Source organism: Crinia signifera, chromosome 19 (assembly GCF_055691185.1).
Source record: "Crinia signifera chromosome 19, ASM5569118v1, whole genome shotgun sequence".
Taxonomy (NCBI): Eukaryota; Metazoa; Chordata; class Amphibia; order Anura; family Myobatrachidae; genus Crinia; species Crinia signifera.
This window is the reverse complement of record NC_139226.1, coordinates 127903480-127931416: the sequence shown is the minus strand read 5'-3', so window position 1 is coordinate 127931416 and position 27937 is coordinate 127903480. Positions and strand designations below refer to the sequence as shown.

Below are 27937 nucleotides of genomic sequence, written 5' to 3'. Positions count from 1 at the left end.
TTAATTCAAACACATAGTATTTAATCCTTTATAGCAAAACGTTACTGAATGGACTCGTTAATGCAGAAAACAAATGACATTTGAAACAATAGCAAACGTTTTTTTTTTAACACAAAGATTCAGTGATTATCAATTACATTTATCCAAACTTCTGTATATATTAATCAAACATTATTCAATCAAATCTGCTGTCAAACAATACAATAACAATACAATTAGGTGCAAGTTAGGAGTAGTTTTGGCGATGCCAGGTCAGAGATAAGCAGTAGTAAGTGGCTGATGGTCTTTGCACAGCGAAATACAGTACATACAAGTTATTTTATGAACAGGTTAAGCATTAGAGTGTTGTAAATGTCGGACTCCTCTCAAAAATTCAGCTATGCGTGAGCATTATAGTGCAATAATCCAATATAGTAGTAGCCTGGGCTCTGGTATTTCACTCAATGTGGGGGTCGGCCGACGTTTGCTTGGGCCCTGTGAATCTTTCCTCCAATACTGCAGAAATGAACGCTCAGTGGAATGAGGCGAGTATCACTGGACTGTCGGAGAGAGCAGCTACCCACCTCAATGGGATACCAGACCCCAAGAAATACTCTGTTTATATTCATCTACTTGTACCACCTAGAACTGAATTCCTTTTGTATGTAGAAGATGTTCTTGTGAGGCTTGAGAGAGTAAACCAGTCACTTAAGGTGCCCACACACTAGCCTTCAAATCTTTGGTCCGCCCTGGACCAAAGATTTCAGGCAAGCGCACATCTTTACCAAAGATTTTTCTTAAGATCCCGTGTGCGTTCCTATGGATCTTTTGTTAAATCTTCTGATCTTTTGTGCAGCACGTAAGATCAGAAGATTCAGCTAAAGATCCACGGGAGTGCGCATCGGACCGATATCGGCCGATTTTCGACAGATTATCAGTAAATATTGTACGATATATCGGCCGATTTATCGAAAATCGGACAATCGGCCAAAAAAATCGTTCTAGTGTGTGGGCACCTTTACACATTGTTGAGAAGTCTTTCAGTTGACTGGAACAACATTCACAAGAGCACAGCCTATTAATTCACTTAAAACCGATGGCACAGATGAGGCACGAGTGACTCTGCTTCAGTAACCAGCAAAGGGCCTACAGAATAGATGAGCAGGGTTACTCTAGGCAAGTGGTTCCGAAACTAAAGGTGCCCATACACGATACAATTATTGTATGCAATTTAGACTACTGTAGATTGAATTGCATACATTTTGCAATGTAATGCAATCTAGAACAAACAGCAGCACATACTTTTTGTGCTTTGTGAAGTTACGTGCACACATTGAATTTTTAAATTGTACCATCTACGTGCACCTTTAGTCCTCAAGCTAGGTACACACACAAAGATTTATCTGTTCAATCTTTCTGGTGGGAACAAAAATCTGTAATATGAGCAAATTACAATCAACATCTGCTCCCAAATGCAGAAAAATAGACAAAAACAATTGCTGGGAAAATTTGTTATATGACAATGATTTAAACAGTTTGTCTGACTGACCATTGTATGTTTTCCAGCGTTTGGGAGAACGTTTTTGAATGTCCTTTGCTCCCATGTTTTTCCATGTTTCTGTTCGCACCAGATAGTTCGGACAGATAAATCTGTAGGTGTGCATCTAGCTTAAGGGCCCAAGTTTTAACCCTTTGAGTGCCAAGTGAATTGGTCAGAATCGGTGTGAAAATTGCCGAGCAAACCTTTTTTATTCGTCATAATGACCTGTGATGTTTACCTTATATAGAAAATAATATTGTTTTACACATTTTTTTAATTTGAATTTATATAACAAATGTGGGTGATGCTGGCATTTTTCTACGTTATTTAGCATATCTCACAGCTGTTGGCACTCATATTTTGCGCATCTCTTACAGAGATGTTGGCATTTTTATCATATATTTTTGAGTCTCTCACTTCAAGGTATTAATGATAGGGTTAAGCACAGGTGACAATGCTTCATTTATTAGGAGTAAATCTCCTGTGTCAAGCATTGATATCCTCACAGCCTGGGCCGGTAGGGGGCCTTGAGGACAAAGGGGGTAATTCAGAACTAATCGCAGTTGTGCAAATTCCCACGGCTAAAGATTAGCAGACTGAGCATGCATATGGATTGCAGTATGCACGCACAAAGCCAACCAACTCGACTGACAGGACGCCGCCCATTTCCTGGGATTTGTAGCTGGATGATGAGGAGCGATATTTTTGCACACCTTTCGCAGTGTTGTGCAGGGCGAGTTCTTACACTGTCTGGGTGGTCACTATCTGGTCGCAGGGCTCTTCAAATTCACACAGCAGGGATCAGGTCTGAATGACCCCCAGCGTTTGAGAACCACGAAGCTAAACGATGACACTTACAGTATATTGCTACATGAAAGGCTCCTGACAATAAAACGTTCTCACTCCCCTGGCGCAGTGTAAAGGAAGTGACAAAAAAAATAAAAAAACAGTCGTAAGGACATGCTGAGATTTGTAGTTCTTCGAAATCTGAACTCTTCTCTTTAATTTAATCAAATCGGTGGAACTAGAAACTACTATTGGGCACTGTATTTTTTCTTAAATAGGTTTATGTGTTTTCTTTTTAGGTCTAAAATGAAAGGATATAAACATTGTGCAAACCCATAGTCTCAGCAACACAATATGTATACATCGGAGTTTGGGTGGGGTAGTGGGTGCAATACTGTGGTTTGGCAGCAGCTGTACTTTCTTGCAGCAGAACAGTAACAGGTAGTCAAAGCCTAGTTTACATAGCAAGAAGCACAGGAACCTGTAGCTTCCAGCAGATGGCACTAGGGGGCCGAGATACCTGCAGACTGCTGTTGAGAACAACAAAGTGCGCGTGTGTGAGTTCATGTTCTATATAATTATACAGAGTCACGTGTATGTATTGTATACTTGCTCTGATTACACATGGAGGCTGCAATCTTCAATTATGAAAGAGATAAAACCTTCAGAGTCCCAGCCTGCTAATCTAGATTGTTTCCTCAACATATGTACCTTAAAAGAAAGAATTTCAAATTCACTACAGAATTCTAATCACAAATCAGGTATTTGAGCCAAAACGTAGCTGTGTTGCCTGTGGCAGGAGTCCTGTCTGTACTGGGACACGCTCAGCTGACAGTTTACGCACAATCATGTGACAGCACACATCCTGTAAACATCATACTGTTAGTTTGGCATGGAGTACTTGTGCTTTCATGGAATGGGTTAGAACACGTCAACCCTAATTGTGATCCTAAGCAGCTGCTTAGGTAGATGCCTCGTGAAGCCCTCGGACATGGGGAGACCTATAGAAAAGTCTTCATCGGTAATGCCGCAGGTAGACCAGTTTCTGGGGGTGAAATTTCTCTCTGCATAACGGACATTCAGCCTGAAAAGATGACGAGTACAAACAGTTACCACATGAAGCGCGTACGGTTCCACAGCGTCATCATCTGCTTACAGTCTTATGACACTGGAGTGGGGGCAGCAGAAGAATTACTATGAAAGAAGCATGATCAGCAGTCAAACCTGAAATCTACAGATCCTTATTGTAGATCCTGATCTAAATCAATCCGAACATTACCAGTCCTGTTGACCAATCTTCCAACAGGACCTTATCACCCCAGAACAATGGGCTTAAACCTCTTCTCCTTTATGTGTGGCCTTTTCCCAATGTCCAAAGTGCAGCCTACCTAGAAGTCTCATAGAAATAGGGCTACATCCAACATGCAAGCCATCAGCCATATAGCCTCTCTCCATGCTGAAAAAGTCTGCACCGTGTAGAATATAGTATTATTAAAAACAATCTTCTAAGATGTAAATGTCATAATACAAAAATATCGTATGACAAATCAGACCATTCTAATTAAGGGGCTAAATCTGTTATCTGAAAATGAACTATTAATGCACTATTTTAAGTGTTTTCATTATGAGCATGAAGTAGTTCTGTCGATTCTATCTTTAGTGACCCATTTAAGTAATGAAAATGATGTACGATGTTATTCTGGAGCGCTGTAAATCAGGAAAACAGATGGCATGTATTTTTTCCAAGCCGCATCATATAGAAATTAATTAAGCAATTACAGCACATTCTGCGTACAACACTCTCCTTGATGTAACGGCATAATTCATGAGTAAACATCACAGCACATGCATTGTAGAACATAAGGCTTCGATAGTTTGTACACACATCTGTGACGTCTGGTGTTCTGTGAGATGCGTGTGTGGGAATAAGGGTCGTTACACAGAACGCAGATTTGGGCATCGAGAACCTGCTCTGCTAGAAGTACAAAATAATTGAATTAACATCAAGAGAGAACCTGACAGAGTACAATGTATAACCGTTTAGGATACATCGCAATAGGCAGATGGCTGTGAGGCTTAGCCCGAGCCAAATCTCATGAGAATATTCAAGAGTCACTAACACAACACACACACACACACACACACACACACACACAATGTCTGATGGGTAATTGGAACTTGAGTGTAGTTGCAATCTTGTTTATTTGTGGTTATCTACAGTACTCAATTCTTTGACTGCAAAACCAGTTATGCCCAAAAAAAATACATTAAGTTCTGTCAATTGCATGGATTTATAATGTACTTTTTATGTGTTGTTTAACTGGAGCTTGCAGGTGCTAGAACTACACCACACCGGATAAGAAAACAGCCAGCCCTCACCTTGGTATTACACCACTCCGTAATGCACTCCCAGCAGAAGAGGTGACCACAAGGTGTCGCTGTGCTGTGCCTCCGCTGTTCTAAACACAATGTGCATTTTACCGTCCGCTGATAGGATTTTTCTTGTGGTGGTGCCCTAGAAATACAGATACAAAAGAATTTCAAACACAATAGATTAGAATTAGGCTACTGTTTTTTCTCGGGGCAGCATATTTACAAAAGCCCATTTGCTTATCTTGACCAAACTAATGTGTATGTACTAGCTTATTTGCTACCAAAGATAAGGGGAGATTTTGTCCCCATTTCAAAGCAATCTCACTAGATCACTTCTGTAGGGTACACACCAGAACGATCATGATTGTGAGACGATCATGCGATGGTCGAGCGATCTGTTGGAGCACACAATCTGCTCATGATCTGTACCCAGTTGAAGGGATCGTTTTCAAATAGGATAGGTAGGATCTGCAAAATGACCAGCGGGGACTCACATCAGATCTAAAACATGCCCAATTTACATACAATCAGTCGAGATTGTATCAAAATTGGGGGGGGAATTGAGGCCAAATCGATCTGGTGTTTACCCAGCATTAGAGGGCAGGGCCTTACCAAGAACATCTGAACACCCCTGCTCTACTCCCTTCACTTAAGGCCCCCATACACTAGCCGATTTTGGTCAGATTTCGGCCAGATCAGTTGGATCTGGCCGAAATCGGACCAAAAAAGGGATTTTTGTAAGAACTTACCGTTCGAATCCCTTTCTCTGATATGGTCCTGGTGACACAGCTCAACACTGGGATGTAGGAGGGTCCGAAGGAGCCAGGCACCTATCCTAAAGTTTTAGAGGGTAGGCTCCTCCCCTACTGCATCCCTGGACTCTTCAGTTCAATCTTTCAAAGCCACTGGAATACATTAACTCAGTACAAACGCCTGCACATATTATATGCACATTTTATAACAGAAAACTGTTAACTTTTAACCATTTTAACATGAACATCATGAAACTTCTGGCATACTTACTGAGCGTAAGGGAGGGATCGCTGTGTCACCAGGACCATATCAGAGAAAGGGATTCGAACGGTAAGTTCTTACAAAAATCCCTTTTTCTCTTTCAATGGTCCTGGTGACACAGCTCAACACTGGGACGTTCCAGAGCCGGTCCTTTGGGAGGGTACGCTCAGGTCTGCAGCTCTCAGCACTGCTCGCCCGAATGATGCGTCCTCCGACGCGAACTCATGGAATCTATAGAATTTGGCAAATGTGTGAACAGATGACCAAGTGGCAGCTCTGCAAACCTGCTCAGCTGTGGCCCCATGTCGAACCGCCCAAGAGGTGGCAACTGACCTGGTGGTGTGCGCATTTATTTTGGCCGGTACTGGTCTACCCACTTTGGTGTATGCAAAGGCTATCACAGACCGCAACCACCTAGCAATAGTCTGCTTAGATGCAGGCCAACCAATTTTGTGTACGTCATACAATACCAACAATGTGTCAGTCTTCCTGACACTCTTCACTCTGTCCACATATATGCGTAAGGCACGCACAACATCCAAAGTTCTCAACTTGTCCCTTTTCTTAGAACCCTCTGGGGGTTGAAACACAGGTAGAACTATCTCCTGATTTAAATGGAAGGTAGATACCACCTTCGGTAAAAACTGAGGCACTGTTCTTAAAACAGCCCTGTCATCATGAAAAATTAAGAAGGGAGATTTACATGACAAAGCTCCCAATTCCAAAACTCTTTTAGCAGATGCTACTGCTAACAAAAACACCAGCTTCCACGTGAGAAACTTAAAGTCAGCCGACCTTAAAGGTTCAAAAGGTGCCTTCTGAAGGCATTCCAAAACCAGTGATAGATCCCAAGGTGCTACTGGTTGCTTGTATGGAGGTTTCAACCTGGATACTCCTTGTAAAAAGGTTTGAATTTCCGGCAAAATGGCTATCTTTTTCTGGAAATAGATGGACAAGGCCGAAATCTGCACCTTCAGTGACTGAAGGCTTAGGCCCGATGAAAAACCATCTTGTAAAAATGCCATCATTCTTGATAGCTTAAAATGAGATGTATGAGCCTTTCTTCTCTCACACCATCGAATGTAAGTCTTCCAGACTCTATAATAATTTGCCGAAGATACAGCTTTTCTGGCTTTTATCATCGTCTGTACTACTGCCTCAGAAAACCCTTTTCTTTTCAAAATGGTGGTTTCAATAGCCAGGCCGTCAAAATCAATCGATCTGAATCCAGGTGATTGAATGGGCCTTGTCTTAGAAGGCCTGGTCTCAGAGGTAGACGCCATGAGTCCACAGACAACCTCTGAAGCCTCGAGTACCAGGATCTCCTTGGCCAATCTGGAGCCACTAAGATCACTGGAACCTTCTGCCCCTGTATTTTCTTCAGAAGTCTCGGTAACATTGGTACTGGTGGGAATGCATACAGGAGATCTCCCTGCCAGTGAATAGTCATGGCATCCACTGCCTCCGCTAGTGGATCCCTTGTTCTGGCATAGAACCTGGGCACTTGACGGTTGATCCTGGATGCCATCAGGTCCACATCCGGAGTTCCCCACATCGAAGTGATTTGTTGAAACACCTGAGGGTGTAAGCTCCATTCCCCTTCCTTGAGCTCCTCCCTGCTCAGGAAGTCGGCTTCTATATTCTCTATTCCTGGGATGAATATAGCCGATACAGCTGGAACATTCTGTTCCGCCCATAGGAAGATTCTGGATACCTCCCACATGGCCAATCTGCTGCGTGTACCTCCCTGGTGATTCAGATACGCCACAGCTGTGGCATTGTCGGTCTGAATCCTCAAAGGGAGGTTCTGTAACCTGTCTCCCGCCAAGGAAATCACTTTCCAGACAGCTCTCAGCTCCAGGATGTTGATTGGTAACGCTGATTCCTCTGCCGTCCACAGGCCCTGAAGCCTGAGATCCAGGACTATTGCCCCCCAGCCCCTGAGACTGGCGTCGGTAGTTACTATCAACCAGTCCCAGGTCTGTAATGACCGACCCCACTGAAGGGAATCTACTTCTGTCCACCATTTCAAGGATTCTCGGGTGTCCGAAGACAGCACTATCATCTCGGATTTCATGGTCAAAGTGTTTCCTGACCAGGCTGACAAAATGTTCCATTGGAACCTCCGAGAGTGGAACCTGGCAAATTGAAGCGTCTCGAATGACGCCACCATCTTCCCCAGGAGCTTGAGGCACCTCCATACTGAAATGCTCTGAGCCCTGAGAATCTCCTGGACTAGGGTGACCAGATCCCTGGCCTTTACCTCCGGGAGGAATACCCGATGAAGATGGGTGTCCAGTATGACTCCCAAGAATTGGAGCCTTTGTGACGGTACCAACTGAGATTTTTGCAAATTTAAAATCCAGCCGTGAGCCTGCAAAAAACTGATGGCCTCTGCCAAGTGACTCTGCAGCATGGCTGCTGACTCTGCTTTGAACAGGAGATCGTCCAAATAGGGTATTACTGTGATTCCCCTGAGCCTCAGCACCGCCGCCATTACTGACATTATCTTTGTGAATACCCTTGGCGCGGTTGCTAGCCCAAAGGGTAACGCCCGGAATTGTAAATGCAGGTCTCCTATGGCAAACCTCAACAAGGTCTGATGCTCCGGGTGTATAGGAACGTGCAAATATGCGTCCTGGACATCCATGGACGCCAAAAATTCTCCCTGGTCCAGACTCAGGAGTACTGACCGTAGGGACTCCATTTTGAAATGGTCTACCCATAAATGAACATTTAGGGATTTCAAATTTAGTATTGGTCTGAAAGACCCGTCTGGTTTGGGCACCAGGAACAGCGTGGAGTAAAAGCCTTTCTTCCACTCTGCCCTGGGGACTGGTGTAACCACCCCTTTTTCCAAAAGGGAGTGAGCTGCTCTCACAAGAGCTGTACGCAGCCGTGCCTCCTTTGGTAAGGATGTGGGGATGAACCTCTTCGGAGGCGGCCCTCTGCAAGGGATTTTGTAACCCTGTGTTATAATATCTAACACCCAGGCATCCTGGCCTAGAGAAGCCCAAGCGTCCCTGAAGAGTGTGAGACGCCCCCCCACTTTTGTCACTGTCGGGCGAAGCCCCTGACAGTCATGCAGAGGGTTTATCCTCTCCTTTTGTGGCAGGCTTCTTGTGAAAAGAGCCAAATTTTGACTTTTGTGTCTTGCCTCTAGAGGACTGAAACCTTCCCCTGAAAGACTGTCCTCGAAAGGACGCACCACCTCTAGGGGAGGGCCGAAAGGACGGCTTAAAAGCAGAAAATCTGGACGTCTGCTTTGCTGAGGAGGCCGGCAGGAATGTACTTTTGCCGCCCGTGGCCTGTTTTATAATCTCCTCTAATTCGGTACCAAAGAGTACCTTTCCTTTGAAGGCTAATGTTTCCAGAGCCTTCTTGGACTCATTGTCTGCTTCCCAGGCTTTGAGCCAAAGCACTCTCCTGGCATTAATGGAGACTGTGGACACTCTGGTTGCCATTTTAATAGCTTCCTCCTCTGCTTCCACTGCATATTCTGCCGCTGCCTTAATCTTTTCTGCAAGCAGTAATGCTCCAGGGTCAGCCTGCAGCATGGTGCATAATTCACCAGCCCACTCTATCATGGCCTTAGAGACCCAGGCTGAAGCAATAAGGGGCCGTAAGGTAAACCCCACCCCTTCAAAGATAGCTCTGAGGTTTCCCTCCAGCTTTTTATCCACAGAATCTTTAAAAGCTGCACCGCCCTGTACTGGCAATACAGTAGCCTTGGACAAACGTGCCACTGAAGCGTCCACAACTGGGACCTTTTCCCAGAGCTCCGCATGAGACTCTGGCATGGGGTACAGACTAAGGAATCGCTTAGGCATCTGAAGCCTCTTATCAGGAGTTTTCCAAGCCCCTTCTAACAATTCCTGTAACCCCTCATCTGAAGGAAAAGTAACAGCCTCCTTCCGCTGTCGCTTAAAAACACCTTTAACAGGAGTCTTATCCTCCACAGACAGCTTTAAAGCCTGCTTCACAGCTACAATGAGATCCTCTATACCAGCAGCAGAGTTCTCTTCCAAATCATCACCCTGATCCCAGGGGATGTCAGTATACTCTCCTTCCTCTTCATCTACCACAGTAGTTAAAGCATAAGACCTTCTAGGGGTCCCTGCCACATCATCCATTTTGTCCAGCATTTCACTGAACCTGTTGATCCCTTTAGCAGTATCCTGCATCACCTGAATCAGCGCAGGATCTGCCTGGGTAAGAGGCAAGGAGCCGGACGACTGCTGAGATGATGGCATAGGTCTCTGTGATTCTACCAGCCCATCACTCTGCCTGTCCAAAAGCTGCACCAAAGCGTTAACTGACCTGCCTAGGGCCCTGGCCCACGCAGGTTCCATCTGCTCTGCCCTATGGGGTTCACTGCCCATGGGTCTCACATCAGCGCAAGTAATACATAAGCCCCCCTTGGCCATCTGCTCAGGGACAAACTTTTGTGTGCAAACATTGCACGCGCTCAGTGCACTGAGGGCTCCCTCCCCCAAAACCACAGCCTGATGCTCAGACATGATGCAAGTGATAAATGTATATCTATCAGTATACACAGTGCAAACAATGTACAAGCGTTTATACAGAGGCAATGCACCCAGTCACTTATCTGTCTGTTGGTTTCAACTGCGGGGAAGCGATGCCCAGGAAATCCAAGTCACTCTGCCAGGATCAGTAAGCCAGCTCAGCTCCGCTGCAAGCGTTCTGAAAGGCGCCAAAGTCAGAGTGAAGGAAGAGACCACAGGTCCCTGCTGCTGCGGGGTCCGTGACCTTTTGGCGCCAACCACCCCCAGCCAGCCGCTCCTTAGGTAGGATTTCCTAGTTCCAGTGTCTCCCCCTCAACTGGGGATCACTTGGAACATGCCTGTCACAACGCTGCTGTCCTCTCATCTAGGAGCTCAGCGTGTAAGCTCCGCATAAAATGGCCGCCGCCATCACGGAGCGCCTGTCCCCCATGATCCCCACCTAAATGTGGAGCCGGTTTCAGGGTACTCCGGAGCCCAGGCAGCCTTTAAGAAAAGGCTATAAGCGCTGCACAGGGAGACCAGACAGTGTCTCCCCTGTGCACAGTGAGCTGACAGGACGCGCTTCTGTCAGCTCCTGCTGCGCTAGCAGTGTGAGGATTCACTATGAGAATCCTCACACTGTGCCTACCTAGCTAGGGTGAAAGTTAATAAAACAATAAAAATCCCCTAACTACTCTAATTCTTCGGCTGCTCCTGCAGCCCTTTAGAATAGCACCCACTCCAGTGGGCACCTAACACGAACTGGAGAGTCCAGGGATGCAGTAGGGGAGGAGCCTACCCTCTAAAACTTTAGGATAGGTGCCTGGCTCCTTCGGACCCTCCTACATCCCAGTGTTGAGCTGTGTCACCAGGACCATTGAAAGAGAAATCGGCTAGTTTTGATGTCCCCTCAGATCCGATGCGCGGTCCCGTGCGCATCGGATCTGCGTCGGGTGGTCGGACCTGCTGCACGTCCGACCACCCGACTTGGGACATCGCGGCGGTGGAGGGAGCAGGGGGGGCTGGGGACGCTGCGGGGGACACAGGCGGCATAGAGCCGGGCAGGGGGATCCGGGAGCTGTCAGTACTGAATAAAAAAAAAAAGCCCATACAATGAATGGGCGGCCTGTGATTGGCTGAGCGCACTCTCAGCCAGTAAGCAATTGGCTGAGAGAGCGCTCAGGCAGTCACAGGCTGCCCATTCATTGTATAGGCTTTTTTTTCTAGCACTGACAGCTACCGGCTCCCTCTGCCCGGCTCTATGCCGCCTGTGTCCCCCGCAGCGTCCCCAGCCCCCCCTGCTCCCACCAGCAGCCCCCCCCCCTGCTCCCCGGGTTTTTTACATGTGATAAATCGAGACGATTTATCACATGTAAAAAATGGCACATCAAGTGCCAATCTAATCAAGCAGCCGGGGAAGCTCAGGGGGAAGTCGGGGGCGACTTGTCCTAAGGACAAGTCGCCCTAGTGTATGGGGGCCTTTACTGCCTGGAAAATGCTGTAGATTGTAAGCTCTCAAGAGTAAGGCCTGGGTTTTTCTTCCCTACCTTATATCATCAACAGCAGTAAGCTGAAGTTTGTCCCCCCTGCTGCGGATTTGGGTTCTATGGCTGCTGATGCAGCAAGTGTTATACACGGTGTCCTTGTTCTGCTATGTTGTGTTCTTTTTTTGGTCTTTATGCTGTTCCTGTTTACTTAAGGGTTACGGTATAAGAGATAGACAATGTCTATCTCCACTAACCACTAATAGTCAACAGTGACTAGGTCGACACGCACTTAAGGACGACATGCGTTTTTCAGGTTTATTTGGGGCCTTTGTCAACATGGACACTGCATAAGTATACTGTTGCGGTCCTTAGGCTTCGGGCACGGTACCTGGCTGCTCTCTGTGCACTATGAAATTCTCACTCTATGCCCACTTGGATAGGAAAGTAAATGAACCAAGTTGGAAAAAAAAAAAAAAGTGACAACAGCATGTCGACCATACCATCAACCATGAGCGATTGACCAAGTTATTGTCGAGCTAGACATTGTCGACCAAGGGACCGCATACCCATTGTAAGGCCCTGCAGACCCCTTGTCATGCCCTATAAAAGGATAATGATCCATGTAAGGATAGTAATGTGTCACTGTCCAATAAGAGCTTACGTTCTATATGTCCTACACTATAAACCAATGCATTCATACACTGGGGTACATTTAACTCCGCTGTATTTATTTGGAGGAAACCTAAAACAACTCCGTCCATACACAAAGTTCTCCCAGCACTGTAAGGCAATTACAATGCATCACTGTGCAGACCACAATTTTCGGGGAGGGTGGAGGTAAGTAAGGATTCAGACAGAAATAAAAGAACAGCAACGTTCTAACAGAAGTTCTCCTCGGTTCTCCATCTCTCGGTCTGTGAAGAGCTTTGTTTGCCCTTCATTTTTACCTCTGATATGACATTCTGCGATGGAGCTTGAATTTCTGCTGGGCCTCCTGCTTCTGCTGAAAGTTATACAGCTGAACACACAACAACAGCATGAGATGAGCGAGTGACACCGCACCGAGGAGGCTGTAACTCCTACGCACTAGCCGGTCATCCCCAACTGATCCCCGGACACGAAGCTGTGGAAGAATGAAGCCAGCAAAATATTTAGTAATAGAAGACAGATATAAAAATATTATAAATACAAAAGTAGTTATTGACCCAGCATCTGATGGGTCAACCTCAGCCACCCGATCTCGCCCAATCTCTGACCCCTCCCCGTTACTTATACCCTCCTAGTCTTGGTCAAATTCTGGTGTGGGTAGCATAAGCAATATGGAAGTCCAATGCCGCCGACGATGATGATGTGCACTTGGTCTCAAAACACCAAACTAGGCAGAATGACCACCCATATATGAGTGTTCCCCAATGCCCAGCATTTCCCCCAACATCCAGGACTAGTGTTTACATTCCTTAAAACTCATAAAGGTGTAAGGCCCCACATGATATGGGCTGTTCCCTCCTCTGTTATGTCCCAAGGTTCTGTCTCCAATTACCCTTAAGCTGGGAACAAATTTGGCAACATGCTCCATGAGCGATATCGTTAACGATTTCCCTTCAGCTTCACGGAAAACAGAAACACGTTGAAACAATGTATTAAAGCATGATCATTCATTAAAGGGGGACTGAATGTAAATGATCACAATAGGAGACCGGTCATGAAAGGCACTTGTAGGAAAGTAGAAAGAAGGACCCTGATCTGTCCTTACTGCCAACCATTGAAACTTTGTTGACTTAGGAGGGAAAACTAAATACATTTTAACTAAGCTCTTTATTGTATTTACATTTTGCAAGCTAGAATCTCAATAAGCAACAATGGCCCAGTATCTACTGTCAACTGGGACCTCTGGATCTGTTGTGACCATCTCTGTGCATGGGAGGGATCCAATATACAGTATGGCCTAGAAATAACACCAGGCTCCAGAATGGACGCCCTAAGAGCCGACTGCCTCTTCGTGTTACACCCTCCTGTGCGGGTTCTAAGACCGCGAGATGGCTACAGAAGTACCGGTATAGGGAGGTCACAGGGGGCACTGAAACATGTTATTCGTACAATTACACAACAGGACTACTTACATATGTGATTCCAGTTACACGCTTGGCAATATGATAGAACATTCCATTCATATAGAAGGTGGCCAGATGAAACCTTCTGAGGAAGGTAATACTTTGTCTGACCACATAGACAGCCTTCACCAAAGTCTTTTTCTGCTGCTCTGTGAGAGCCGATATCTTTCTGTGAATCCATTTCCGTATCTTGGAGCGGCGATGGGAGCTGCTGTGCGATACCCGGACTCCATCTATTTCAACCTGAAGCTCTTGTTCCAGACGCACCAGCTCCTTATCCAGTAGGTAGGGGAATAACGTGTGACAGCAGATGAGCAGAAAGCGCTGCAGCAGGGACGGCACCTTCCTCTTGGATGAATCCACTTGGACAATATTCACATACTCTTCCCCAAGAGTCTGGTAACCTGGAAAACAGATGTATAGTCATGGCGGTCACAGCAGTGCCACTACAGGAGAACCTGGTTAGAAACGGCGGTACTTATGTAGTATCTGGGCTGCCGATTTTTTGATTGTATGCCTTAAGTTAAGGTATACAATCAGATGCGATGCGATATCGCATCGCATACGACCATGCGATGCGATGCGATGACCCGATTTTTCCATAGGATTCAATGTTAAAATGGACTGAGTCCATTTTAACATGGAATTCAATGGGAAAAAGGGGTCCTTTTCATACCCCTACTATCCAAGTGGGCATGGAGTTGGATATAAACCTGTGGCGAGCGTAGCGAGCCACCGAGCCCGAAGCGTGGCGAGCGAAGTGAGCCCCGCGAGGGGACGGTATTCTGTGTCCCCTCGCGGGGCTCGCTACGCTCGCCACGCTTCGGGCTCGGTGGCTCGCTACGCTCGCCACAGGTTTATATCCAACTCCATGCCCACTTGGATAGTAGGGGTATGAAAAGGACCCCTTTTCCCATTGAATTCTATGTTAAAATGGACTCAGTCCATTTTAACATTGAATCCTATGGAAAAATCGGGTCCATCGCATCGCATGCGATATGGTCGGGTGCGATGCGATGCGATGGACACGATTTCAAAATCGGCAGCCCAGTTACTACATAAGTACCGAAACGGCCATTAAAACATATTTCCCAAGAAGGGGTTGTGCCTGTCATTTACCGTTTGCCACACAATCAGAGTTAGGCTTATGTAAGTATTTGGGAAGTACCGTATATACTCGAGTATAAGTCGACCCGAATATAAGATGAGGCACCTAATTTTACAACAAAAAACTGGGAAAACTTATTGACTCAAGTGGGACCCTCACTCGAGTATAAGCCGGGGGGACTTTTTCAGCATAAAAACGACATGTATCTGCATAATCCTGCCACAAAGCCTTACATGATACCAGTAAAATAATGACAATGACACTATCGAATGCCACAATTACTAGAATTTAACCTCTGGAAGTAGAACTTTCTAGAGCAGGCATTCCCAACCACGGTCCTCAAGGCACACCAACAGTGCAGGTTTTAGTGATATCCAGGCTTCAGCACAGATGGTTTAATCAGAATCCCTCAGAAACGAATTAAGCCACCTGTGCTCAAGCCTGGATAGCTACAAAACCTAGTGTTCCCGCTAGGCTGTTTTAGCTGGGCGCTGCGCCCTGCCCGATTTTTAAAGTGCAAAATGCGCCCTGCCCCTCTGGCAGCGCCCCGCTAAAACAGCCTGCATTGTCCCCTCTGTTGTGACCGGGGAAGCCCGGCGTCGCTGTACTTAGCGATGCCCGGCACTTCCCCGGCAGTGTACAGCCGTCCGGGTGGCCAAATGGCCAAAATGCGGTCCCGCCCCTTTACGTGACGCCGCCGGCCGGGCCCGCCCCTTTTCGTCATGGCGCGGCCCGGGCACGCCTCTTTTGTGACGTCGGTGGGCCCGGTCCGACCCCCTCCCGCCCTAGTTCCTAGAAGGAACACTAAAAACCTGCACTGTCGGTGTGCCATGAGGACCGTGGTTGGGAATGCCTGTTCTAGTAACACTCAAAAGAGGTATGTGCTCCTGCTATTTCTTCAGACACAGCCTGTAACATGGCACCTGATTGGTTGTGACTATCTCTCTCTGTGTGGCTTAGTACACACACCCCAGATGTGATAATATATGTATTTTTGCATGTATGTTGTAAAGCCATAAGTGGCAATTCCTCTCTAGCACAACTAGCAGTACACTTATGTCAATTAGTTCTAAAAAAGGTTAGTGACTGGCACCTTATTTAGTTAAAGTAATTACCATAGCTTGCAGACAAGGAGAAAATTAGTGATCTCTTAACAACCCCTCACTTAGGGGTAGATGTATGAAGCAGTGATAAGGGAGGAGAAGTGATAAAGTGCCTGGTAACTTTATCACCGGCCAATCAGCTCCTGACTGTTAAAGTACAAGCTGGGACAGGGACAGCCAGGAGCTGATTGGCCGGTGATAAAGTACCAGGAACTTTATCACTTCTCCTCCCTTATCACTGCTTCATACATCTATCCCAAACTGAGGAAGCAAAGCGGTCTATGAAACGTATTGCAGACACATTAGTTTATAGTTGCACAGCTCTCAAAGTGAAGCTGCTAAATCTTACACAATTATGTAGGTTCCAAAAATTAAGCTATTAGACTACTTAGGGTGAGATGTACTAAACCCTGAAAAGTGATACAATGGAGAGTGATAAGCCACAAACCAATCAGCTCCTACCACTCATTTTTCAAACACAGTCTGTGACATGGCAGGTAGGAGCTGATTGGCTGGTGATTTATCACTATCTAAGCCTAGTTCATCTGGCCCCTAGTGTCAAATAGTGACTTTTTTTTTTACTTATAAACTAGTTTTGGGGTCATGTGGCCGAGAGAGTGAAATAAAGCATTCCCATTCACAGGTTGAGTATCCCTTATCCAAAATGCTTGGGACCAGAAACATTTTTGGATAATGGATTATTCCGTATTTTGGAATATTTCTTTTATATATTTGAATGAGGTCTCTTGTATTTATGTTGTATAAGCACATCAAAACACATGAAATAGTAGAAGTACATTTTGAAAACAATGGTTTTCGGAATAATTTGGGTAACAGATATTTGGAAAAGGGATACGCATCCTGTATCTTGTTATTTTATTAGCACTAGGTACCTTTGGCTATTTTAGTTATCTGATCCTGCCGCCGGGCACATGTCCCAGAACTACTAAATGTAACCTAGTTACCGGGCTGTATACAAAGGCCATGATTGGGCATTAGCCAGAATCAGTAACGGTTGCCGGGATACAGGTTATATACAAAGACCCCATTCATTTAATTAGTGTGTTATAAGTAAACGTCAGCTTTTTATTTATATTCTGCAATTTTTGTTATTTTTAATAAAATGTTATAATCTGCCTCCTACTAGAATCTCTGCTGTTAAATTTACGTGTATAATTATTTATTGTTTGACTATACACACCAGATGCTAATTAGCATCCATATTGACAAGTATTTAAAATTTTAAACCCCATGAGGACTGATTTCAAATACCTTTGAAAAAGTGTCAGTTTAGACAGTGAAACGCGTCAGCCCTACACCCCATAGAAACATAGAATTTGACGGCAGATAAGAACCACTTGGCCCATCTAGTCTGCCCCTTTTTTTAAACATGTTACCTCAATCCATATTTGATCCTTATTTTTTTGAAAGGATATCAATATGCTTATCCCAAGCATGTTTAAATTGTACTACTGTATTTGCGTCTACCACCTCTGTTGGGAGGCTATTCCACTTATCTACTACTCTTTCTGTGAAGTAATTCTTCCTCACATTTCCCCTGAATCTTCCTCCCCCAGTGTCAGTGCATGTCCTCGTGTTCTGTTGCTCCTCTTCCTGTGAAGAATGTCTCCCACCTGTACCTTGTTAAAGCCCTTGATATATTTGAAAGTTTCTATCATGTCCCCCCTTTCCCTTCTCTGCTCTAAAGTATACATATTAAGATCTTTTAGTCTTTCCTGGTACGTTTTGTGATGTAGGCCATGCACCATTTTAGTTGCTCTTCTTTGTACAGTCTCTAATGTATTTATATCCTTCTGGAGATATGTCCTCCAGAACTGAACACAATACTCTAGGTGAGGTCGTATCAATGACCTATACAGTGGCATTATTACTTCTTTCTTTCTACTGCTGATACCTCTCCCTATGCAAACAAGCATCTGACTTGCCTTCTTCATTGCTTTGTTACATTGCCTACCTGCTTTTAAGTCCCCTGAAATAGTGACACCTAGATCCCTCTCTTCCTCAGTAGTTTCCATTATAGTGCCATTTATACTATATTGAGTCTTTGGATTTCTGAGACCCAAGTGCATGATTTTGCATTTTTTGGCATTAAACTGTAGTTGCCATTCTCTTGACCATTTCTCTAATCTGCCTAGATCCTCAATCATTTGTTTTACCCCTCCTGGTGTGTCTACCCTGTTGCATACCTTTGTGTCATCTGCAAAAAGGCACATTTTACCCTCAATTCCATTTGCAATATCACCAATAAAGATATTAAAAAGCACCGGTCCAAGTACAGATCCCTAGGGTACTCCACTTGTAACCTTTCCCTCCTTTGACTGTACTCCGTTTACTACAACTCTCTGTTTTCTGTAATGCAACCACGCTCTTATCCATTCAACTATCTTAGAATCCAATCCCAAGCTTTCAAGTTTATTTAACAGTCTGCGATGTGGGACAGTGTCAAAAGCTTTACTAAAGTCTAGATAAGCTACATCTACAGCCCCACCTTGATCTATTACTTTAGTCACCCAGTCAAAAAAAAGTCAATAAGATTTGTTTGACATGATCTTCCCCCAGTAAACCCATGCTGTTTTGGATCCTGTAAATTGCTGGTTTTGAGATATTCTACAACTCTTTGTTTTAAGAGTGTTTAATCAATTTCCCTACTACTGATGTAAGGCTCACTGGTCGATAGTTGCTTACCTCTTCCTTGCTTCCACTTTTGTGCAGTGGGACTACATTCGCTGTTTTCCAGTCCTCTGGGATTACTCCAGTAGCTAGTGACTGGTTGAATAGTTCCAGTGCCTTACAGAGACCGAACCAGCGCAGGGACCTTCCGGCTTAAGGGAAACCCATCCCCACCACAGGAACTTTTCCCTCACCCAGCATCAAAATCAGCATATCATCTCACCAACGGACATTCTCCGAAGGAACAGGGTACACCACCCCTTGCAGCAGAAAATATTGCCAGTAACACCCCCAAAAGGGACATTCCCACCAGGGTGCACTAGGAAAAGACTCAAAGTTCTTATTGTGATTAAAATTCCTCCATTGATCCCATGGGTGACTATATCATGCATATATGCTTTGTTTTAAACAGGATTCTAAAATATTTTGGTACCTGTTTCCTAGCAGGGTGCCCAGATTTCCTACGTACGCTTATGTAGTGAAATCGCATCGCATGGGCCATTTTAGTGCCGTGCGATGCAATGCGATTTTTTTTAATGTAATTTATTCACTGCTGTGTTGGCCACAGGGGATCGCATCGCACCTCCCGCAAAATTACATGCGATTTTATAGGGTGTGATGCAATGGCATTAGCTATACACTTGTATGACATACAATGAGGATTTACTGACACCCCCCCCCCCCTATCCACGCCACCCCGAAGCGTGGCGAGCGCAGCGGAACGCATCCTCCCGACCTTTTCATATGCCCACTATCCACTTCGGCGTGGAGTTGATTTTATGGATAGGGGGGGGGAATGGGCACTAAAACCTCATTGTATCTCATCCCAGTGTATAGCTAATGGCATGGCATCGCACCCTATAAAATCGCATGCGATTTTGTGGGAGGTGCGATGCGATCCCCCGGGGCCAAGATCCTGGCTCCAAGAATTATCACTGGGAAGAGGGTGTCACCAAGAATCAGGGATTCACGGAGCAAAGTAACATGATGATATACATTATATCAATACACCAGTAAGCACTGGAGAAATAACCTATAAATTAAATATGAAAAAGATGTCGTAGCCCAAGGAAAACATTTATTTTCTATCCAAGAACTTACTTTACAAAATGGGGTCTATTCAATGCCGTGGTCGAGAGGTGACAGCGAGCAGGGCTTCCTGCTCGATGTCACCACTCGCCCTGTCAGTATTCAACTCACCCCCCTCATACGCCAATTTGGGGAATCGGCGTATGCGGCTGCAGAAGCAGCGAGACTTGCGGCTAAATACAGCGGGTTCGCTGCATTAGCCACGGGTCTCGCTGTCCTGTGATGGCGACAATTCCCCCAGAACGTTGAATAGGGTGAGCGGCCGGCAAGGGGGTTAAACAGCTAGGATCGCTGGTTTTCTGCGGCATTGAATGCTACCCACTGTATAATAAGCACCTCTTTACTTACCGGAAAATGTTGTGAGTGTGTAGTAGGCGAGATCACAGAGCAGTTCCACTTCTTTCCTCCACTGCAGCCACTTTTTTGCACCTTACAGAAAGAAGAAAAAAAAAATCCATCAAACAAATAAATAAAAATGCAAATAATAAAGAGCACAAATCATATAAAGTGGTTTTGAGATTTTTCTTTTAAGTTATTGGTTATATTTTCCTTCAGTCATCTTTAAGATAAACCAATGAACAAAGCCTGTAAGCCTGAGAGTTCCTGCAGCTAGATATATTTAACGTTCTACTCACAGCTGCAGGTACCTGCCAAGGGCTGCACTGAAAACAAGGGATATGTTAGTAAATCATCTTACATTTATTGATGGTGCAGCTTTAAAACTTTTAGAGCTGAAATAGGGGCTATAATAAATGTGAACAGACTCCGTCTCTCATCCTTCTGCCCCAGTCTACAAGCTGCAATGTATAAATATTGCTGAGCTATGACTATATCTGACCTCACCCTTTGTCACTCGTATAAGGTCATTATTAATATTAGTCACAAATTATAGTCATTCTTTAAACAGCCGAAGCAAAACACACAATTGCGCACTGTAAAGTCAAATGTGTGTGTGTGTGTATAAAATGCCTGGCAGAAAATATAATAGGGTCATTATCAAAGAGAGAGTAACTAATACCCCTTTTACTTAAAAAAACCCGGATCCGCCCCGGGATTTGGAAGAAGGGTCCAAGTCGGGTCGGTTCCGGGATTTTCACCGTTCACATTGCGGTGCCCACCCGCAGTGTAGATGGAGGCGGTGCTCGGATATGACATCATCTTAAATCGCGGGGACCACAGTCATCCCCGCCGGGACCGCCAATAGTACACACACACACTAACACCAGCCAGCTCCCCAGTATATAGTACACACACGTGTAACACCAGCCAGCTCCCCAGTATATAGTACACACACACACGTGTAACACCAGCCAGCTCCCCAGTATATAGTACACACACGTGTAACACCAGCCAGCTCCCCAGTATATAGTACACACACACACGTGTAACACCAGCCAGCTCCCCAGTATATAGTACACACACGTGTAACACCAGCCAGCTCCCCAGTATATAGTACACACACACACGTGTAACACCAGCCAGCTCCCCAGTATATAGTACACACACACGTGTAACACCAGCCAGCTCCCCAGTATATAGTACACACACACACACACACACGTGTAACACCAGCCAGCTCCCCAGTATATAGTACACACACACACACACGTGTAACACCAGCCAGCTCCCCAGTATATAGTACACACACACACGTGTAACACCAGCCAGCTCCCCAGTATATAGTACACACACACACACGTGTAACACCAGCCAGCTCCCCAGTATATAGTACACACACACACACACACACACACACACACATGTAACACCAGCCAGCTCCCCAGTATATAGTACACACACACACACACACACGTGTAACACCAGCCAGCTCCCCAGTATATAGTACACACACGTGTAACACCAGCCAGCTCCCCAGTATATAGTACACACACGTGTAACACCAGCCAGCTCCCCAGTATATAGTACACACACACGTTTAACACCAGCCAGCTCCCCAGTATATAGTACACACACACACGTGTAACACCAGCCAGCTCCCCAGTATATAGTACACACACACACACACACACGTAACACTAGTCAGCTGACTGTACACCTAACTGTGTACACTGACACCAGCTCCTCAGTATACACACACACACACACAGGGGTAACACCAGCTCCTCAGTATACACACACACACGCGGGGGTAACACCAGCTCCTCACTATTTACACACACACACACACGTGTAACACCAGCCAGCTCCCAATTATATAGCACAGACACACGTGTAACACCACAATGTAAAAACAAATTTTGTGCGTAACTGAAGTTTTGCGCTAAAAGCGGCTATGGATAGTCTCTGGAACTAAATAGGACCTACACCAAAAAGGTCCTGAGGTTGTTTACAAGATCCCCTAGTGTCAACGCGTTTCGGCTCCTTTAGAGCCTTTTTCAAGACATGTCTTGAAAAAGGCTCTAAAGGAGCCGAAACGCGTTGACACTAGGGGATCTTGTGCATCTTGGACCTGCCTGACCAACAGAGGTAACGTTGGACACTTTAACCTTTCACTCTGTCTGGACCTTTAACATCTACTTGTGATTGTGTTGAGGCCCCGGCGTTGCCTCTTAGGTCACCTGGTCCTTTTTGCATCTCTTTTTTTAATTTTTTATCTAAACGTTTTTATCTTTTTTGTACACATATATATGTATTGTACGTATCTATAGTCCAATTATGGACTTTTTGTAAATTAAAGATTTTTCAGTCTATACATCGTTTTTTTCTTTGTTTTTTCTGGGGTCACCAACACCCACATTGAGAAATTCTTTGTGGAAACAAAAAGATCCTTTCTGACATTACAAAGAAACCTTGATGCGTCTGGCTCCAGTATAAAACACCGTGAGTGTGGTACGCTATCTTTAAGACTTCCACCCTGAATTATATACAAAAGATACCTTGATGTGCTTTAACCTACCATCTTGGATGTGAGTAGGGGTACGCCAAATATACATCCATTTCATCTGATATATAAAGTTTTGGGATAACCTCCACAAAAGATACCCTGATGAGATTTAACCCACCGAGTAACCAGTGAGTGGGGGTACGCTTACCTATCCTTTCTGTCAGAAAATTTTGTATTGAAAAAGATACCTTTATGGGATTACAATATATAATATTTAAGTGAGTAGAGGTACGCCCCTGAAGTAAACTTCGAGACAAAATCTAGAAATCAGGAGAAAACCAATTCCTCCGTCAATTTCTTGAACTTTATTTTTTATGATTTAGTTGTGTTGAATTTTTTTGTTTACACAATGTACATTTTCTTCATTTCATGCTTGTTTTGAGAAAAATAAGAAAACACACGGATTTAACACTTTAAAAGGATTCCTTCAAAGGACCGACACCCCTACCTCCCTCCCATTGAAAACATATGACAGGGAAGTACTTTTGATCTTACATTCGTGCACATTGATTTTGTTCACTTCATTTTTTCACGGTTTTTTTGTTTTTTTGTTTTTTGTATTTAGTTTGCTAGCGCTGTGAACTGTTTCTGGATCTTAAAACCTAATTTTTTACACGTGTAACACCAGTCAGCTCAGAGCATGTACACTGACACCAGCTCCTCCGTACTCCTCAGCTGACTGTACACCTACCCGTGTACACTGACACCAGCTCCTCAGTACTCCTCAGCAGACTATACACCTAACCGTGTACACTGACACCAGCTCCTCAGTACTCCTCAGCTGACTGTACACTGACACCAGCTCCTCAGCTGACTGTACACCTAACTGTGTACACTGACACCAGCTCCTCAGTATACACACACACACACACACACACACACAGGGGTAACACCAGCTCCTCAGTATATACACACACACACACACACACACACACGGGGGGGGGGGGGTAACACCAGCTCCTCACTATTTACACATACACACACACACGTGTAACACCAGCCAGCTCCCAATTATATAGCACAGACACACGTGTAACACCAGTCAGCTCAGAGCATGTACACTGACACCAGCTCCTCAGTACTCCTCAGCTGACTGTACACCTAACCGTGTACACTGACACCAGCTCCTCAGTACTCCTCAGCTGACTGTACACCTAACCGTGTACACTGACACCAGCTCCTCAGCTGACTATACACCTAACCGTGTACACTTACACCAGCTCCTCAGTACTCCTCAGCTGACTGTACACTGACACCAGCTCCTCAGCTGACTGTACACCTAACTGTGTACACTGACACCAGCTCCTCAGTATACACACACACACACACACACAGGGGTAACACCAGCTCCTCAGTATATACACACACACACACACACACACACACGGGGGGGGGGGGTGTGTAACACCAGCTCCTCACTATTTACACACACACACACACACACGTGTAACACCAGCCAGCTCCCAATTATATAGCACAGACACACGTGTAACACCAGTCAGCTCAGAGCATGTACACTGACACCAGCTCCTCAGTACTCCTCAGCTGGCTGTACACCTAACCGTGTACACTGACACCAGCTCCTCAGTACTCCTCAGCTGACTGTACACCTAACCGTGTACACGGACACCAGCTCCTCAGCTGACTGTACACCTAACCGTGTACACTGACACCAGCTCCTCAGTACTCCTCAGCTGACTGTACACCTAACCGTGTACACTGACACCAGCTCCTCAGCTGACTGTACACCTAACCGTGTACACTGACACCAGCTCCTCAGTACTCCTCAGCTGACTGTACACCTAACCGTGTACACTGACACCAGCTCCTCAGTACTCCTCAGCTGACTGTACACCTAACCGTGTACACTGACACCAGCTCCTCAGTACTCCTCAGCTGACTGTACACCTAACCGTGTACACTGACACCAGCTCCTCAGTACTCCTCAGCTGACTGTACACCTAACCGTGTACACTGACACCAGCTCCTCAGTACTCCTCAGCAGACTATACACCTAACCGTGTACACTGACACCAGCTCCTCAGTACTCCTCAGCTGACTGTACACTGACACCAGCTCCTCAGCTGACTGTACACCTAACTGTGTACACTGACACCAGCTCCTCAGTATACACACACACACACACACACACACAGGGGTAACACCAGCTCCTCAGTATATACACACACACACACACACACACACACGGGGGGGGGGGGGGGTAACACCAGCTCCTCACTATTTACACATACACACACACACGTGTAACACCAGCCAGCTCCCAATTATATAGCACAGACACACGTGTAACACCAGTCAGCTCAGAGCATGTACACTGACACCAGCTCCTCAGTACTCCTCAGCTGACTGTACACCTAACTGTGTACACTGACACCAGCTCCTCAGTACTCCTCAGCTGACTGTACACCTAACCGTGTACACTGACACCAGCTCCTCAGCTGACTATACACCTAACCGTGTACACTGACACCAGCTCCTCAGTACTCCTCAGCTGACTGTACACTGACACCAGCTCCTCAGCTGACTGTACACCTAACTGTGTACACTGACACCAGCTCCTCAGTATACACACACACACACACACACACACACAGGGGTAACACCAGCTCCTCAGTATATATACACACACACACACACACACGGGGGGGGGGGGGTGTAACACCAGCTCCTCACTATTTACACACACACACACACACACACACACACGTGTAACACCAGCCAGCTCCCAATTATATAGCACAGACACACGTGTAACACCAGTCAGCTCAGAGCATGTACACTGACACCAGCTCCTCAGTACTCCTCAGCTGGCTGTACACCTAACCGTGTACACTGACACCAGCTCCTCAGTACTCCTCAGCTGACTGTACACCTAACCGTGTACACGGACACCAGCTCCTCAGCTGACTGTACACCTAACCGTGTACACTGACACCAGCTCCTCAGTACTCCTCAGCTGACTGTACACCTAACCGTGTACACTGACACCAGCTCCTCAGCTGACTGTACACCTAACCGTGTACACTGACACCAGCTCCTCAGTACTCCTCAGCTGACTGTACACCTAACCGTGTACACTGACACCAGCTCCTCAGTACTCCTCAGCTGACTGTACACCTAACCGTGTACACTGACACCAGCTCCTCAGTACTCCTCAGCTGACTGTACACCTAACCGTGTACACTGACACCAGCTCCTCAGTACTCCTCAGCTGACTGTACACCTAACCGTGTACACTGACACCAGCTCCTCAGTACTCCTCAGCTGACTGTACACCTAACCGTGTACACTGACACCAGCTCCTCAGTACTCCTCAGCTGACTGTACACCTAACCGTGTACACTGACACCAGCTCCTCAGTACTCCTCAGCTGACTGTACACTGACACCAGCTCCTCAGTACTCTTCAGCTGACTGTACACCTAACCGTGTACACTGACACCAGCTCCTCCGTACTCCTCAGCTGACTGTACACCTAACCGTTTACACTGACACCAGCTCCTCCGTACTCCTCAGCTGACTGCTGTACACCTAACCGTGTACACTGACACCAGCTCCTCCGTACTCCTCAGCTGACTGCTGTACACCTAACCGTGTACACTGACACCAGCTCCTCCGTACTCCTCAGCTGACTGCTGTACACCTAACCGTGTACACTGACACCAGCTCCTCCGTACTCCTCAGCTGACTGTACACCTAACCGTTTACACTGACACCAGCTCCTCCGTACTCCTCAGCTGACTGCTGTACACCTAACCGTGTACACTGACACCAGCTCCTCCGTACTCCTCAGCTCACTGTACACCGACACCAGCTCCTCAGTATGCAGTCACCACCAGGCTACGGTGACTGGCAGAGGGAAGCGGTCACCACATTGCCTGAGGCCACATGATGCAGGCTATAGGGCAGCGTCACGGGCCATCGGTGTCTGCCCTGAGGCACCGCACTCACCTGCGACAGACTGGCAGGCCTCATGCGCCTGGCCCTTCAGGCAGCCCTGAAACTGCTCATCCTTCTGGCTGCTGCGGATAAGCAGAGGCTGGTTGGCGGGAGGGAAGGCCATGCCGTGATGGAGAGCGCTCTAGCGCCGGCGCCTTTTTGCCTCATAACCCGAGGCCCCTTCGTTTCCGGTGACCCGAAATAACCGAACGGCGACCAGCAGACGAGACACCTAGGTGACACTTCCGGGTGTACCTTGCGTCTACCAACGTGAGGGCGGGGCTAAGCGACGGCTTAGGGGTAAACGTTACCATAGAGACTGGCTGCGCTGTCCAATGTCATAGCACCTCACACACGCGCATGACTACCATTGCCCAATAGAGGGCGCTAATCAGCCCGGCCTGGCTGGCAAACGGAGCCATGAAGTAGATTATATAGACAATATCTAGGCCGACAGTCAGTAGGTCGACACAAAAAATGTTGACATACCTGCTGTTGACATACGATGCTGCCAAAAGGTCGACACATGCTTATGGTTGACACAGGCAAGGTCGACAGTGAAAAGGTCGACATGAGGTTTTCATGATTTTTCAGTGTCTATGTAATCGTAAGTCGACATGGACACCATTTATATGTACCATGCCCTCTCGCATGGCTTGCTTCGCTCACCATGATTTGGGCACACTATAATATTCCTACTCTACATCAGAGGCGGAACTAGCGAGTAGTGGGCCCAGGTGCAAAAATATTCTTTGGGCCCCCCGCCCCACTCAAAATGGGAACAGTGTGCACCAAAGACGGCTGCAGTGTGTGTGTGTGTGTGTGTGTGTGTGTGTGTGTGTAAGATTAGGGCTACAGGCAGTGGGATGTGTGTGTATGGTTAGGGTTATAGGCTGCGGGTGGGTGTGGTTAGGGTTATAGGCTGCAGGTGGGTGTGGTTAGTGCTATGGACTGCTACGGGCGGGAGAGTATGGGTAGGTTTAGGCTGTGGGGAGGGGGATGGGTGGGGTTAGGCTGCAGGTGGGTGGTGAATGGTTGGGCTGTGGGGGGGGGGGGTATATGTATAGGGTTAAGTCTATGGGGGATGTATAGTTAGGGCTAGGTTACTGGGGTGTGTATAACTAAGGTTAGGCTGAGGGTGGGGTGTTACAGTTGGGCAGCAGGGGAAGGGGGGTGTATGGTTAGTTAGACTGGGAGGGTTAGGGTTTGTGCCCTCCACCCCCCCCCCCCCCCCCTTAATATGATAACATATTTTTTGCCTCCAGCTTCCGTTTTATTTTAACAAGT

The 27937-nt window shown here is 46.3% G+C and overlaps 1 protein-coding gene across 1 annotated transcript; it reads right to left on the bottom strand.

Moving 5' to 3' along the window:
• On the bottom strand, positions 1 to 26930 carry PEX10 (peroxisomal biogenesis factor 10). Its single transcript, XM_083163322.1, has 6 exons — positions 26663 to 26930; positions 20135 to 20215; positions 13805 to 14199; positions 12632 to 12807; positions 4685 to 4820; positions 1 to 3389 (listed from the first exon to the last, which is right to left on the bottom strand). Exons 1-6 carry the CDS (start codon positions 26772 to 26774, stop codon positions 3321 to 3323), a joined length of 969 nt encoding a protein of 322 aa, XP_083019448.1. The 5' UTR covers positions 26775 to 26930; the 3' UTR covers positions 1 to 3320.
• Between the last annotated feature and the right edge of the window lie 1007 nt (positions 26931 to 27937).